The 16,217-nt window shown below is 36.6% G+C and overlaps 1 protein-coding gene across 2 annotated transcripts; it reads right to left on the reverse strand.

Annotated features, from left to right (window-relative positions):
- Positions 1-603: 603 nt before the first annotated feature.
- On the reverse strand, positions 604-12,494 carry LOC132545013 (uncharacterized). Of its 2 annotated transcripts, none has more exons than XM_060208677.1 (3): positions 11,333-12,494; positions 2,757-2,870; positions 604-1,433 (listed from the first exon to the last, which is right to left on the reverse strand). In XM_060208677.1, the coding sequence occupies exons 1-3, from the start codon at positions 12,417-12,419 to the stop codon at positions 1,258-1,260; spliced, it is 1,377 nt and encodes a 458-aa protein (XP_060064660.1). In that variant the 5' UTR covers positions 12,420-12,494; the 3' UTR covers positions 604-1,257. The 2 variants fall into 2 exon arrangements, with proteins under 2 accessions (XP_060064660.1, XP_060064661.1); XM_060208678.1 differs by lacking the exon at positions 11,333-12,494 and adding an exon at positions 4,536-5,872.
- Positions 12,495-16,217: the final 3,723 nt, after the last annotated feature.

Consider the following 16,217-nt stretch of genomic DNA (forward strand, 5'->3'; position numbering starts at 1 on the left):
AGCACCACGAAATAAGCTCACTTGCTCTCCGGGCAGGTCAAATAAACATCATTACGTCTGTTACATGTATATAAAGATGTAGAATATGTTAAGGTATAAGAGGAGCTAATACGTAAACATAACGACAAATGACATGGAGGTGAAATTGTTTTTTTTAGTGCGTTTGGTATCCCCATAATGGATTAAGCATAAAGTTTAAATAAATATTGATCTATCGTAATTCTGATTTTACGTTAATACTAATTTTCATTTATGATATAACTCCACAAGACTGATATGCGTATTAAATAATTTTTATCATCAATACATGAACATTCTCGCTTAACAACAGTTCCTTTTATTAAACAAGGGAGAAAACTCGTACTGCATTTCATACAAATACTCCACCAGAACTTAAAATTCATAACAAATCGGAAGTGAAAGTTGTATTTGATATCTTATATTCTCCTAAAATCTACGTTGTGCATCATGTATTTTTTTCAAATCAATATAAATGGATACCACATGTTCATAAGAGGTAGCATGTGGAATATCTGAGTTAAAGATCTTACATAGAAATTTGCACGTGACAGGGAATTTGTTTAATGATGGAATCACATTGAGGACAAACCACTTGTGCATTTTAATGTAAATTCTAATACCATGACGCATCAGCCCTGGCGAAAATGCGTTCGAAACGTTCTGTCTGGGAGAACACATTTTAAGTTATTGCTACTTCCGGTCTACAAATATCATTCATTCAGTCTAAAGAAAAAATAAAAGCAGCCGTGCTATAAAGCGGGTAATCATTGCTAATAAAAGGAATACAAAGTAAAATAATTTGATTTATAAAATAACACACATTTTATGTACAATACCTATTTCAAGCATTGTTTTTTCCTATCTTATCATGATACGGAATTTAAAACTTATCATTGGAATATATAGAAGTTATCAAATTATCACCTTGCTCATCCTTCAATAAGGTATTCAATGTATAAAAATATAGATTTATATGTACATGTACATTAAACATTCATTCACAAAATCGTTAAATCAAATGAAATATTGATTGAAAATATGCGAATAATATTGAAAATAATGATAAAAATTCAAAATGATCAAACGATTGTGAAACATTGTATATCGTTTGGATTAGTAAATCATTTTAAGTATTGAAGGATATTAATATTTTTCATACTCTCAGTAATTGACACAAAACTCATATAATTAGTTTACATCATCAGTTAACGATAGAAAGAAATTTTACAAAGGTGATCACAGTTCGTCTTTAGAAGAGTTGAAATTTTTAAGTCGTAACCAGGCTGTGTACATGAGGAAGACATCTTTGTGCTCTGTTGGGCTCACTACAAAACCGAGCTCGCGAGTCCTCTGAAGGGCCCAGTCCAAGTCCTTATTATACTGCAGGGCGGCGGCCAGCACCGTCATGTAGGCTGTAAATTATAAAGAGACAATGTTAAGTTACAACAAAAAGCCATGCCCAATATAAGTGAAAGGGGACATAGCATCAACACACTGTGAAAGCAAATTAGAAATTATCGATTGCTGTATATATCAGATGTATGAAATAAGTTGTTTCCATATATATAATGTCAAGGAATTGCCAGATTTACATGACAAGGTATCGTCGATGAATCAGAAACGCGTACCCTTCCAGAACACCTGGTCTTATTCTCCTTGTATTTTTTACATGGTTATCCATGTAAATTTGTCTTTTTTTTATATTTTGCTCTCATTTTATTAAGTTTGATTCAGGCAATGATATGTTGACACTTTGGTATCTATTCTACATTATCTACAATGCTATAAGGATAAGTCATTTTATAGAGATTTAACTTCGGTGATGTTACACAGTAGCAATGCCATACATCATATAGATAAATATCATATATCATACCTGTGATTTGACCTCTTTTTAGAACATATGTTACCGCTATGATCAGGTTTTTGAATTCGAAAAGTGATTCCAATTTACACGTGCTTCTATGACGGCTTACATATGTACCTATACCGATGGCGGTCTCTCCAGACAGGTGACCGTCATATAGAGGTGACTCTTACAAACAAGTAACCTCTACAAGTAAAGACCTATTTAGTCATGTCACCTTCAAAGACTATTGACTTAAATAAAACGTGACCTCTAAATGCAGTTGACCTCTCCGTACTGGCCACTTCCACAGACAGTTGACAAATAAAAGACTTCTGCAAATCTCAATCTGCCCGGGGTTATGCTCGCTTTCAGAGGATTATCGTATAGGACACCCTTGGCTTGTGAAGATGAGAGACAGTTGGCATCAAAAGACGAGCGATCTCACAAAGACAATCAACCTTACAGTAAAATGTGCACTTATATTCAGATTTGTTGGAATATGATCTGTGATGTGATATGAACATTTTATAGACTGAAATGACAACAATGACATCTATTGAAAACTATGCTGTAATTAGGTCTACAAATGACTATGGACTTAATTGCCAAATGTATACTTACCCACACTGTGATTTAGATCTGTAAAGAACTGGCTGTTATAGACAGGTTCTCAGTGGTATTCTTACCCACTCTGTGATTCAATATGTAAAGAACTGGCTGTTATAGACAGATTCTCAGTGGTATTTGTACCCACTCTGTGATTCAATATTACCAACTCTGTGATTCAATATGTAGAGAACTGGCTGCTGAAGACAGGTTTTCAGTGGTATTCTTACCAACTCTGTGATTTAGATTTATGAATAACTTATCCTATAGCCTTACTTACCCACTCTGTGGGCGCTAGCACAGTGGACCAGGATGGGTTCTCCTGTTCTTCCGATCTCTAATAGTTTATCTTTGTATTTCCCAAATAACTCCGGACTGAACTTTCCACCAGACACTGAAAATAGATGTGAAAGGGTGAAATGAAATCACATGAAATGTGTATACATTCTTATACACGAAAGAAATCCAAAAAAGTGTGGCCGGACATATCCATTTGAAAACAGCTCCTGTAAAAAAGTCCAGTTAATCACTACAGGTGGTCACTGTTATCTAAAATCTTGTTTTCTGCTTTATTATAACACAAATTTCCCACAGAGAAAAAAAAACAAGAGGCCTAGCAGCCTTGACGGTCATCTGAGATAAGCAATATTGAATATAAAGGTTAAAGTGTAGTTATCAAGTGTCTCGAAAAAGAAATCATGACATTGGTGATAGTAAGCCAGTGTCAGTACATGCATACCATCAAAACTGTCATCCTATACTAATAATTCATGTAAAGTTATTTCCAGTGGGAAATAAACAATGTTATGCACAAAAATTGCAAATTTCTAAGGAAATTACCCGTAAAGTTTAAAAAAAAAAACCAGGAAGAAATGTGAGACCCATTTAAGTAATTAAAGTTTCTGAAGATACTTCCATCCATACAGAGTATTTGATTCTATCACACCTGGGTGTTGAGAAGAAGATTTTTGAAATCCGAATCAATTTGACCCCTTTTTGAATGGAATTAAACACTAATTTTCATTTCGCAAAATTTTACCACCACTATATAAAATGAAAAATACCTCATCATTCAGAACTTTTTTTCGAACAAAAATCAAACAAATTATAAAGGATCGGCCATTGATTAGATCCATGTAGTCACACAATCACAACCAAGATGAAACGAAGACATAGAGGGAGACCTAGGCCCAGAATGACGATGATAAAGGATATTATTGGGTGATGACGAAAGACCCTTCAGTACGGAAGGCTGTCACGGTGTACTGTTTTCACTCCGCAGATATTTTCTCTCACCTAGCAAGGAAGGCATTTTACTGTTAGTATCTAACAATGTATCAGATTAAAAGGAGATTTATTTCTAAAGACGAATTACTTTGAGGTACCATTTGATATTTCAACATGAAAACGACGTTTTTAAACATGTTTGACTATTATTACATGGTAATAACATACACATCATTCATGTATTTGAAGAAAAAAATCTAATTCACAAATTCACTCTGACAAACAACTTTTTTTTTATTTCGAACACACATGACGTCATTACGGAAACAATCTTACGTAACCCATCTGTTCTTTTTAATATTCATACTGGTGTTGTGTTGTCTCTAGATATTTATAAATACCTTTGCACGTGGCGATTAGGATTACCATGAATATACCGCGCGATGTTTGCTAGTATCTCAAATATTATATAAACGTGGTTTAATATGAAAAGACATCCAAATGAAATGTTACATTATATTTGTAATTGGTATAAATCTGTAGGTATCAAATGTAAATATAAGGACTGTTATTTACGTTTTTGTACCGTCATCAAAATGTAATTATACATTGTTGTAACTACATATTTCACTTCGTACGCTTCAGCTCGCAGAAATAAAATCTTCTAAGACTTGTTACGAACATATGAAATTTACGATCCGAAATACAACTAACTGCGAAAAATGTAATAAAATGTTCCTCAGCAACACGAAGCTCACGTACAGTCACGAATGTATTGCATGATAATGGACGACAATAGCTTTAGAACTACAGCATTACAGTAAGTACTTACGGACTGGCATGTGATAATAATGAAAACCAGCCTTTTCTAGAACCTGTCTTTCCCGGTCTTCGTTATATCCAATCTCGTCCCCGAACTCTCCTGGATTTCTCGACTCGAAGTTCACTGCCGAATTCTCGGCCACAAATGAATTGTTTCTTAATGGGTTAATAACAAGTTTCTTCAAAGTATCCGGAATTTGTCGTGGGCCAATTTCTTTATTGCCGTAGGTCGGTGTTCCATCTTTGACGTTGATGAGAGTTACCTGCTCTTGGGAAGGATTTCCGTTTTCATCATGAACACCCATTCTCATGTTGACCACGTGGATAAAGCCAGCCATTTTTAAAGTCTCGAGTTGATTTTCGCGTATTTGTCCAGCCGTGAACCAGTTCTTGTACACAGGATGTGCCAACCAGTAATCATACCATTCATCTGGTACAACATTAGGTTCTGGTAAATTCTCTGGAATTGCTTCGCCGGTGATTTTTGCCGCAGTCTCTTGGGTAAAGTCCATTATGAAATCTAAGCCCATTGCGGCGGCCATCTTATAAACTTTTTCAAAATTAACTTGAGGTATGTATTTCTGATCGTGTCTTGACGTATTGGCTATATACAGCATAGTCACAAACGTTATTGTATAGGCACGGTTACAATGGAGTAAAATGGGCTTATTAAGTGTTGGAACTATGGTAGCCATTTTACTTACAGCCTCAGCGGAGGCCCAATCACAGTTATCAGAATCCAATATGACCCGATAATCAAGTCCTGCTTGTTTGGCGATTTCGGCTGCCTCCGCACTCGTCGGTAGATATTCATCGCCAATATTAGATGGATAGTCATCTTGGAACAATGAGACAATACTTTTAAATCCCCCATCGGCTGCGTATTTGATCTGTCGTTCAGACAATCTTCCAGCAACGTGGAAGTCGGGCGTTATCTCTTTTGCCCACCATAGTTTCTTAGGAGCCCGGAGTCCCGGGGCCCCCCTCTGTTGAAAAGTATCCACATGGGAATTGATTGAAGTTTGTAAATCATCACACAATGACGTGACAAATATCTGCAGCAAAACCAGTGTTACAAGATTCATGTCTCCAAACATTTAACGTTTACAGTACCTTGTATCTGAATCCTATCTATCCGAGTGCTCCCGAATGGTGACGTGGCTATTTATAACTGTTTTCTTTTGCACGTGTGATTACACAAGATTCATTCATATATACACATTCGCACTCACATTAAAATCGATTAGTTATTACATAATCTCGTTAAGGAGTTATTTACCATCCATGCTATCTGGAATCACATCATTTATCAGATTACTTTGCTAACACTTCGATGTCGTCATGTCTATTTCACAGCTGTGAGCTACAAGCCGTGTGGTGAACGTCTCACGCTAGTCAACAGCGTATGTGTGTGGAGTGTGCTGCAGACGGCACGTAGTAACTTCTGGACTAACCAGGATTATTTTTGGTATCTTTTCAAACTTAAATTGTAGTCGAGTTCCTGTGATCCAACTCTTTAATGATTGGTCAAGACTAATGTTACAGTTCAATGACTTTAAGTTCCGCTGTTGATCGTCAGCTTTCAAATCTGTACCTTTGGATTTCTATACTTCAAATATGTCTCTCTGCAAAGCTTGTGATGTTTTCTCGATTTTATTTCTACTTTAATCCGTTATTAGATGTACATGTGTATGTATATTAGGTCCAAGCCACACTGTCATATCCCAGATCCCAGACACGCTGTTTGTCCCAGGTTTCATCCATTCCCCTTTCCCTAGCAACACCTACACCAACCCCATGCTGCATGCGTTATTTAACATCTAGGCTATATTTCCATTAGCGTGTAATTCAATATGAATGTAGAATATGTTTTCCACTTGACCTCGTTTCAGAACCCCGTGGACAGTGTGTTACAGCGGCTGGATAACACTATATATTGAAGTGTATACACGTGTAACAGTGGTGCTGTCCTCCAGCCTTCATATTGACTCTAGAATTAAGCGATATGTATTTACCTTTTTTTGTAAAAACAAAAGTAAATCATTTCATTTTTTTTTATTTATGGCTACACTCACTTTCTCCAGACTTAATAACCAACAGAAATATCTACAACATAATTATATATAAACATATTGTAAACCCTTTATGAACTCGTACAACGAAGTACCACAACCTCGACTATGTCACATGTCGAATTTTTTCAGAGAGCATGCAATGTCTATCTACACGATTTGTCAGGTGTTGGAACTGTCAGGTTTCACTTAATATCGGACGCTTCTTTCCGAATACAGATATTAATTTTGATACAAGTGTAACAATTTGTTGGAGTTTAAGAGTATGAAACAGATCTAGAAGTCTTTCTTCCAATATTCACTAAATATCATGGTTTAAACTTTTTTAGTTCTTTAACAAATTTGTTCTGCAATGTAATTAAATATTTGGTTACGCTGAATCTAATTCATCTTTCTTGTTTTGTCAATGATGTTTTTTGTTTGTTTGTTTGTTTTTGTTTTTGTTGCTGGGTTTTTTTTTTTTTGAGGGGGCATGTTTTATGATAGTAAAATCCTATTAACTAAATGATGTTCCTTATCTTCCCAATATTATTTATCTGTGTTTAAACCGATTGCCTATAATACACCAATACTGACCTGGCAACAGAAGCGATGGACGACTTGGGTGAAGGTTTAGGGCAAAGGTTTTTAATTGCTAAACATTATATATATTTATAGATCTTAGCAATCCAATATTAATAATGCAGAGTCAAACTGACTGTAAAACTGTATTTCTTTTACTTTTCTTTCTCATTTTTTTTTTTTTTTTTTTGGGGGGGGGGGCAGTATCCATGTAACGTTACGATGTAATAGTTTGTCAGTCTGGCAAGAGCCATGTTTCGCTTGGTATTAGCAATAAGAATTATGCTTGTCCCTGTATTAATCATATCAAGTTATCATACGAGATAATGCAATGTTGTAAAGACTCGCTCAGAACACCTTTAGTTTGATTTAAATTTTTTTCGAATATAACACATGTAGACAGCCTTATATTATGTAATACGAGGTTTTATTGCTGACAACACTGGTATGAGTTCAAAAACAAACTGTATAAATTGCAACCCGATGGTGTGCGTTCAATGCACGCCATGTCCAGTTATTAAAGAAAACAAGAAATTTCCTAATATTACTTAACGCAGCTATCTGTAACAGGTTTTGGAGCGGTCTCCGAACTTATATCACTGGAAAAGTGGTAGACGAATTTTACACGGTGACAATTAAAATAACGTATCACATCGCAAAGTTCCAGAGGTTTGCCGTAACCTGTCACGTTTCTATTATAGATATATGACCTTGCAAAGTTGATTGAATTATCTGCTTGTTGCACCTCCTTATCTAGGACTTGACATTTCTCTAGATCAATTTCTGTTTTCCACAGTCGTCTCTTATGTTTAAAATTTTAGGTCCTTTGCATCCCTTTTGAGTCCTAGAAGAACGAACACCTTTATAATGTAATATCACTGACATGTGGTGGAAGGACGAAACAGCTGTATGATGTAACATCACTGATGAGTCCCAGAAGGACGAAACAGCTGTATAATGTAACATCACTGATGAGTCCTAGAAGGACGAAACAGCTGTATGATGTAGCATCACTGATGAGTCACAGAAGGACGAAACAGCTGTATGATGTAACATCACAGATAAGTCCTAAAAGGACGAAACAGCTGTATGATGTAGCATCACGGATGAGTCCCAGAAGGACGAAATAGCTGTATGATGTAACATCACAGATAAGTCTTAAAAGGACGAAACAGCTGTATGATGTAACATCACAGGTAAGTCCTAAAAGGACGAAACAGCTGTATGATGTAGCATCACTGATGAGTCCCAGAAGGACGAAACAGCTGTATGATGTAACATCACAGATAAGTCTTAAAAGGACGAAACAGCTGTATGATGTAACATCACAGATAAGTCTTAAAAGGACGAAACAGTTATATGTTGTAACATCACAGATAAGTCCTAAAATGACGAATCAGCTGTATGATGTAACATCACAGATAAGTCTTAAAAGGACGAAACAGTTGTATGATGTAACATCACAGATAAGTCTTAAAAGGACGAAACAGTTATATGATGTAACATCACAGATAAGTCTTAAAAGGACGAAACAGTTGTATGATGTAACATCACAGATAAGTCTTAAAAGGACGAAACAGCTGTATGTTGTAACATCACAGATAAGTCCTAAAATGACGAATCAGCTGTATGATGTAACATCACAGATAAGTCCTAAAATGACGAATCAGCTGTATGATGTAACATCACAGATAAGTCCTAAAAGGACGAAACAGCTGTATGATGTAACATCACTGATGAGTCCTAGAAGGACGAAACAGCTGTATGATGTAACATCACTGATGAGTCCCAGAATGACGAAATAGCTGTATGATGTAACATCACAGATAAGTCTTAAAAGGACGAAACAGCTGTATGATGTAACATCACAGATAAGTCTTAAAAGGACGAAACAGCTGTATGATGTAACATCACAGATAAGTCCTAAAAGGACGAAACAGCTGTATGATGTAACATCACAGATAAGTCCTAAAAGGACGAAACAGCTGTATGATGTAACATCACAGATAAGTCTTAAAAGGACGAAACAGCTGTATGATGTAACATCACAGATAAGTCCTAAAAGGACGAAACAGTTGTATGTTGCAGCTTAATTCATTGTTTGGCTCTTTTGTATCTAACTCTAATTTGTATTGAAATTTGTTTTTCTCTTGTGTATTTTTTTTACAATCTTTGGGATTCGATGTGTTTATGTTACCATTATACCATTTATTTATAAACAATTGTTTATTAAGATGGAAGAGATAAGAAGAATAGGTTTATATATATATATATATTTCCAATTAAACGTGGCAGGATAAATGACACTCCTTTGAAATAACATTCAAATAAAGAATTTATGTGTGTTTTCGAACTTGAATGGTATGATATATATGTTTCTCCAATTACTCATGGTTACAAATTGTCTGAACAGCAAACTTAATCTGACACACATAATTGATTGTAGACTGTGCACCCCTACTACCAGTCGTATGCACAAGTGTTTTTCCCAATACGTAAGGACGTGAAACGTGTGACTTTGAGTTGACAATGAAATTTCGCGGACTGTAGAATTTCGTTAACTCCACTTTTTCGCGTAATGAGGACGTACTCCTCTGAGAATTAAAAAAGAATCAAACAATGATTTTTTTCTGATGGGGAGTTTTTAAAAGGTTTGAATTTAGAAAGCAGATTTAAAAGCAATAAATCAATTTGTTGCTACATAACCTGTATTCCGGTACACGCGTCAGAGGATGTGTAACAGGACATGACTACTGAATATATTTTTGTCATATTTTCATATTGCGACACATGTATGTGTTTGACTAACCCTAAATATTTATAGAATTGTTGTTCTAGTGTCAAACATTTTGTCACCCATTATTCATCACTTATTGTTCGAATATGTGTTTATTTCTTCTGTCACTGTTTACATTCACCACTCTGAGTGTATACAATTGTTGGAAATTTTAAAATGTATATGTATAACAAGCATTTGACGGTTGCAATTGATGAAATTTATGCTTCAAAATTACAACCTGCAATTCTGAAAATATTTCAATGTTAATTGTAGAAAATTAAGAAATAGATTTTTCTGAACTTGATATAAAAAAAGATACTGGTTTTTACTCATTTTTTAAAAAATTATCATATTTATTGTGAGGAGCAAATTTGAGATGTTATATGCTTTTAATATTTAGAAAAAAAAGTATTGTATTCTGAGGAAAATTGTATGTTGCTCCCAAGAGCAGATTTTTGTGTACAAGAATACAGTTGATGATTACAGGTATGTTATTGACTGCTTCCAGTAGCTAGATAAATCAAATGTACAGTGTAGAAATAAGTAATAAGATATATTTACATATTACAGTAAGTAATTATAATCTTTGTTGCCACGGTGTCGTATTTACTTATATGTATCTGACGGGATGTTGTTAATGAGAAGGTACACAAATAGTCCCTGTATTGATTTTTATCAATTTTCATTTCAACTCTCTCTCCCTCTCTCTCCTCTCTCTCTCTCTCTCTCTCTCTCTTCCACACACACACACACACACACACACACACACACACACACACACACACACGCACGCGCGCGCGCGCGTCGCGCGCGCGCGCGCACGCGCGCGCGCGCGCGCGTTAAATACGCGCGCGCGCGCGCGCGCGCGCGCGCACGCGCGCGCGCACGCACGCACACACACACGCACACACGCACCACACACACAACACACACACACACACACACACACATCTGCCCTGGCTTATATTAAATATAGTCAATCAGTACCCAAATGACTACTTACAGTAAGTAATGCATGCAAACTTGCCCATGTTTAAAACATAATTTCTACGTGGGTCAAGTGTATATATTTCTTATTGCTCATGTTGAAAAATGCATTTCACTAACATATCTGACATGATCTGAGAATGGGGTCAGATATCACTGGTCGAAATATATATAAGAGGTAATAAAAACACTGTATTTTCGTTATATGAAAAAAACGTTTTGTTGTACAAGCGAAGTTATCAAATATAGAGGAACAACTTTAAGGTTTTAATTCAATTTTGTTTGTTATTTTCTATTAATCCTTTGTGACAAAAAAGAGAGAGAAAAAAACAAAATTATATTAATTATCATTATCTGTACTTACATATTTACAAACAAAAGGTTTTCATTTTTAATAGATATACTTACCGACTGGCATGTGATGATACTGGAAACCAGCCATTTCAAGAATTTTTCTTTCCCTGCCTTCGTTATAACCAATCTCATCTCCGAACTCACCGGAGTTTCTCGATTCGAAGTTTACGTCAGAATCCATAGCCACGAAAGTATTCTTCTTTCCGGAATCGATGACCAGGTTTTTGAGGGTGTCAGGAATTTGTCTCGGTCCGAGATCTTTGTCACCGTACGTCGGTGTTCCGTCTTTGACATTGATGAGAGTTACTTGTTCTTGGGAAGGGTTCCCGTTCTCATCTTCTGCACCCATCCTCATGTTGATCACGTGGATGAAACCGTCCATCTTTAATTTCTCCAAGTGACTTTCGCGTATCTGTCCAGCTGTGAACCAGTTCTTATACACAGGATGTGCCATCCAAAAATCGTACCACACCTTTGGTACCACGTTTGGTGTCGGCAAATTTTCTGGAATGGCTTCTCCTGTAATTTCAGTTGCAGTTTTTTGCGTAAAGTCCATAGTAAAATCTATGCCCATGGTGGCGGCCATCTTGTAAAAATGTTTAATGTCGACTTTAGGCGTGTAACTTGGATCGTGCTTCGAAGCATTGGCCATGTGCATCATTGCAACAAACGATATTGTATATCCTCTGTGACAATGGAGTAGAACAGGCTTTTCAACCGTTGGGATGATGGCTGACAATTTGTTCACAGCCTGAACTGATGCCCAATCAGAGTTCCCGGATTCTAGAACAACGCGATGCTCCAACCCGGATAGTTTCGCGATTTTCGCCGCCTCATCACTTGTCGGTAGATATTCTTCTCCAATTTTGGAAGGTTCATCATAATGGTACAAAGACACAATGCTTTTAAACCCCCCGTCTGCTGCATATTTGATCTGCCGTTCCGACAACCTGCCGGCGACGTGAAAATCTGGCGTCAGTTCCTTCGCCCACCAAAGTTTCTTTGGAGACTTAAATCCCGGGGCACTTCGTTGTACCAATGTATTAACATGAGTGCGACTTGATTGTTGCACGGAAGTAGCTCGCAAATGCGAGACCAATAGCCTTAAAGATACCAAGCGTAATGTCAAAACTAGCGTCATGGCTGGGAACAGTTACAATTCACCTTAGAGTCGGTTCTGGGGTTTGTAGGTCGTAGTAACCCCGGATGTCAGTCTTGTCCACTGCGCACATACACACGCATACCTTCTATTTTGTTACGTCACGTATTTACAGAATGGCATTCACTAAAACAGGGTCTATTGTTCCTTCAAACGAATCTTTTCCAGTTTTCAGAATGTAAACTATTAACCAGTCTAAAATCTGTAATTTGTTTTGGATGCTGTCTTGCTTTGGACAGTAAAGGCAGTATTGTTCCAGAAAAAAAAAATATTTGAAAACTTCCTATCATCTCAGTGTTCAATGAGAGGTGGGTATTTTGTTAGTGAATTTTTTGTATTTTATATATAATTTGTATCTTCTAAAAATAATCATCTAGATTCTGACACAACTTGATCTCTTTGGATTTTCCTCAGTCGCCTCCTAGTTTTACCGGTTAGGCCCTTAGCGTCACTGACGAATCCTAGAAGGACGAAACGGCTGCATGGTGTATTTTAAAGCATTGTTTGGCTTAAATGGATCTTATCTAAATTGTATTGAATGGTGCTGTTCACAATCTCTGATAAGCTCTTCTAGTACGATAAAAGGGGGCAATCAGAAGAGACGCAGATATGAGTACGTCAATAGATCTTACTACCTAATTCAGAAATTGCCGACCAGTTACATGGCTATTGTCATTATTTCCGGTTCCAGGCCATCTAAAAATCGGTTATTGTCATTATTTCTTATTCCAGGCCATCTATAACTCGCTTATTGTCATTATATCACTATGTTTCATGTTTGCGTCAAGATCCTTTTAAAAGACAGTTTCCTTAACTAAAGAATAAAAAAGGTGTTCCTTAACTTTGAATGGGATGTGGTAGATTAGAGGAAGGAGAACACAAATGTTCTAATTTTAGAAATGTTTGTCATGATCGAACGTTCAAAAAGGGTCCAATCAAAATCGTATGCAAATTTACATTTTGACATCTTTTCGTTTTATGAATTAAATTTAGGTTTCATGAATTATGATCTAAGCATCACTGACGAGAATTAGAAGGACGAAACAGCTGTATGATGTAGCATCACTGACGAGTCCTAGAAGGACGAAACAACTGTATGATGTAATATCACTGACGAGTCCTAGAAGGACGAAACAGCTGTATGATGTAGCATCACTGACGAGTCCTAGAGGGACGAAACAGCTGTATGATGTAGCATCACTGACGAGAATTAGATGGACGAAACAGCTGTATGATGTAGCATCACTGACGAGTCCTAGAAGGACGAAACAGCTGTATGATGTAGCATCACTGACGAGTCCTAGAAGGACGAAACAGCTGTATGATGTAGCATCACTGACGAGAATTAGAAGGACGAAACAGCTGTATGATGTAGCATCACTGACGAGAATTAGATGGACGAAACAGCTGTATGATGTAGCATCACTGACGAGTCCTAGAAGGACGAAACAGCTGTATGATGTAGCATCACTGACGAGTCCTAGAAGGACGAAACAGCTGTATGATGTAGCATCACTGACGAGAATTAGAAGGACGAAACAGCTGTATGATGTAGCATCACTGACAAGTCCTAGAAGGACGAAACAGCTGTATGATGTAGCATCACTGACGAGAATTAGATGGAAGAAACAGCTGTATGATGTAGCATCACTGACGAGTCCTAGAAGGACGATACAGCTGTATGATGTTGCATCACTGATACAGCTGTATGATGTAGCATCACTGACGAGAATTAGATGGAAGAAACAGCTGTATGATGTAGTATCACTGACGAGAATTAGATGGAAGAAACAGCTGTATGATGTAGCATCACTGGCGAGAATTAGAAGGACGAAACAGCTGTATGATGTAGCATCACTGGCGAGAATTAGATGGACGAAACAGCTGTATGATGTAGCATCACTGACGAGAATTAGATGGAAGAAACAGCTGTATGATGTAGCATCACTGACGAGAATTAGATGGACGAAACAGCTGTATGATGTAGCATCACTGGCGAGAATTAGATGGACGAAACAGCTGTATGATGTAGCATCACTGACGAGAATTAGATGGAAGAAACAGCTGTATGATGTAGTATCACTGGCGAGAATTAGATGGACGAAACAGCTGTATGATGTAGCATCACTGGCGAGAATTAGATGGACGAAACAGCTGTATGATGTAGCATCACTGACGAGAATTAGAAGGACGAAACAGCTGTATGATGTAGTATCACTGACGAGTCCTAGAAGGACTAAACAGCTGTATGATGTAGCATCACTGACGAGTCCTAGAAGGACTAAACAGCTGTATGATGTAGCATCACTGACGAGTCCTAGAAGGACTAAACAGCTGTATGATGTAACATCACTGACGAGATTTAGTTGGAAGAAACAGTTGTATGATGCAGTTTAATTAATGATTTTACACTACTATTTCTAATTTCAAATTGTGTTAAAATGTGATATCCATTTGTGTATCTTCTGTAAAATCTTCATTTATTTAATGTCTGGAGTAAACAGCATCATTCTACGTGTATCATTGTGAGCCTAATTTTATAGAACTAAGAGTGGTAGGTAGGAGATTGGATAGAGGTTTGAATGAACAACAAGACGAACCAGCAATAAAACGGGTTTTTTTTTTTACGGAATCTTATCCAAAAACTAACACGATTTTAACACTGAGTCATGATTAGCTAATATTTCTGATTTTAAAACACAACTTTAGGTAGATATGTGTCGTAAAACTAATTTGCCCCCATGTGTCCTCTTAGCATAACGTCTAATTCTTTGATCATCGCCAAGTTCTGAACAAAGGCATATACAGGATCTCGTGTTCCTAATCACACACACACTTTATCTGGGAACTTAAAAGATGGTCCCTTGATATGTAATATATTATCTGTATGTTATCAGTATATATTGTGTTGTAGTATTGTCCTAGTGACCTCCGTGGAATTCACCTTCGAAGTAGTTAAAGGAATTTAGTCAAAAGATATTTTAAACGACACACAAACTAAGTTACAAATGAAAAAAATACATATGATAATTAATACTCCTGTAAAGCTGTCGCATTCTTCTTGGATTCTTATTGTTCTAGAATCAAAATGTTATAAAAGAGGGGATGGATGTGAAGTGTATCTCCTGTAAACGTGATTTTGCGACAAAAAGGCTAAATGATGTTACATGATAGTGGTGTAGGGGAACTACTGGCCCTCAGAGTGTATAATTTGGAGCTATTGTATAGACTGGCGGTAGACTGACACTAGTCCCTGTTTTTAATATGAAGTGGTGATAGAATAACTATTTTGTTTTGTTTGTTTTGTTGATACTATTCAGAACAAGATACGAGCTGTATATCTATATAAAATTATTTTTTCTAACCTGATTAGAAACGTTATTTTACAAATGTACAATAGAGATAGCCAAACGGGATATTATATTTAAGTGATCTATCTATTATATATCTAAAATTATCCAACCACAAAGTTATATTTGAATAATCCAAACTCACAGATTGTACAAAAGACACAGAAGGCAATATCAACTTTTGATACAAATATAGTATTGGATGTAGTGGAGCCGAACAGATTTATCAGTGATCCTAAGGGCCTAAAACTTCAAGCTAGAAGGCGACAGAGGAAAACCGAAATGTCAATAAGTTTCGTCTTTCATATATCTGATAATTTTAGAACATCTTCAAGTACATGTGTATATCCTGAACCGTGTCACGATTCGAGTGAATATAAACGTGGCATGCTGGTTACTGCAAACCTTAGATGCTCAAAATCCACCAGCA

The sequence above is a fragment of the Ylistrum balloti genome, unplaced genomic scaffold (genome assembly GCF_031769215.1).
Source record: "Ylistrum balloti isolate Yb309-2 unplaced genomic scaffold, AGI_CSIRO_Ybal_v1 Utg369820, whole genome shotgun sequence".
NCBI classification, from domain to species: Eukaryota; Metazoa; Mollusca; class Bivalvia; order Pectinida; family Pectinidae; genus Ylistrum; species Ylistrum balloti.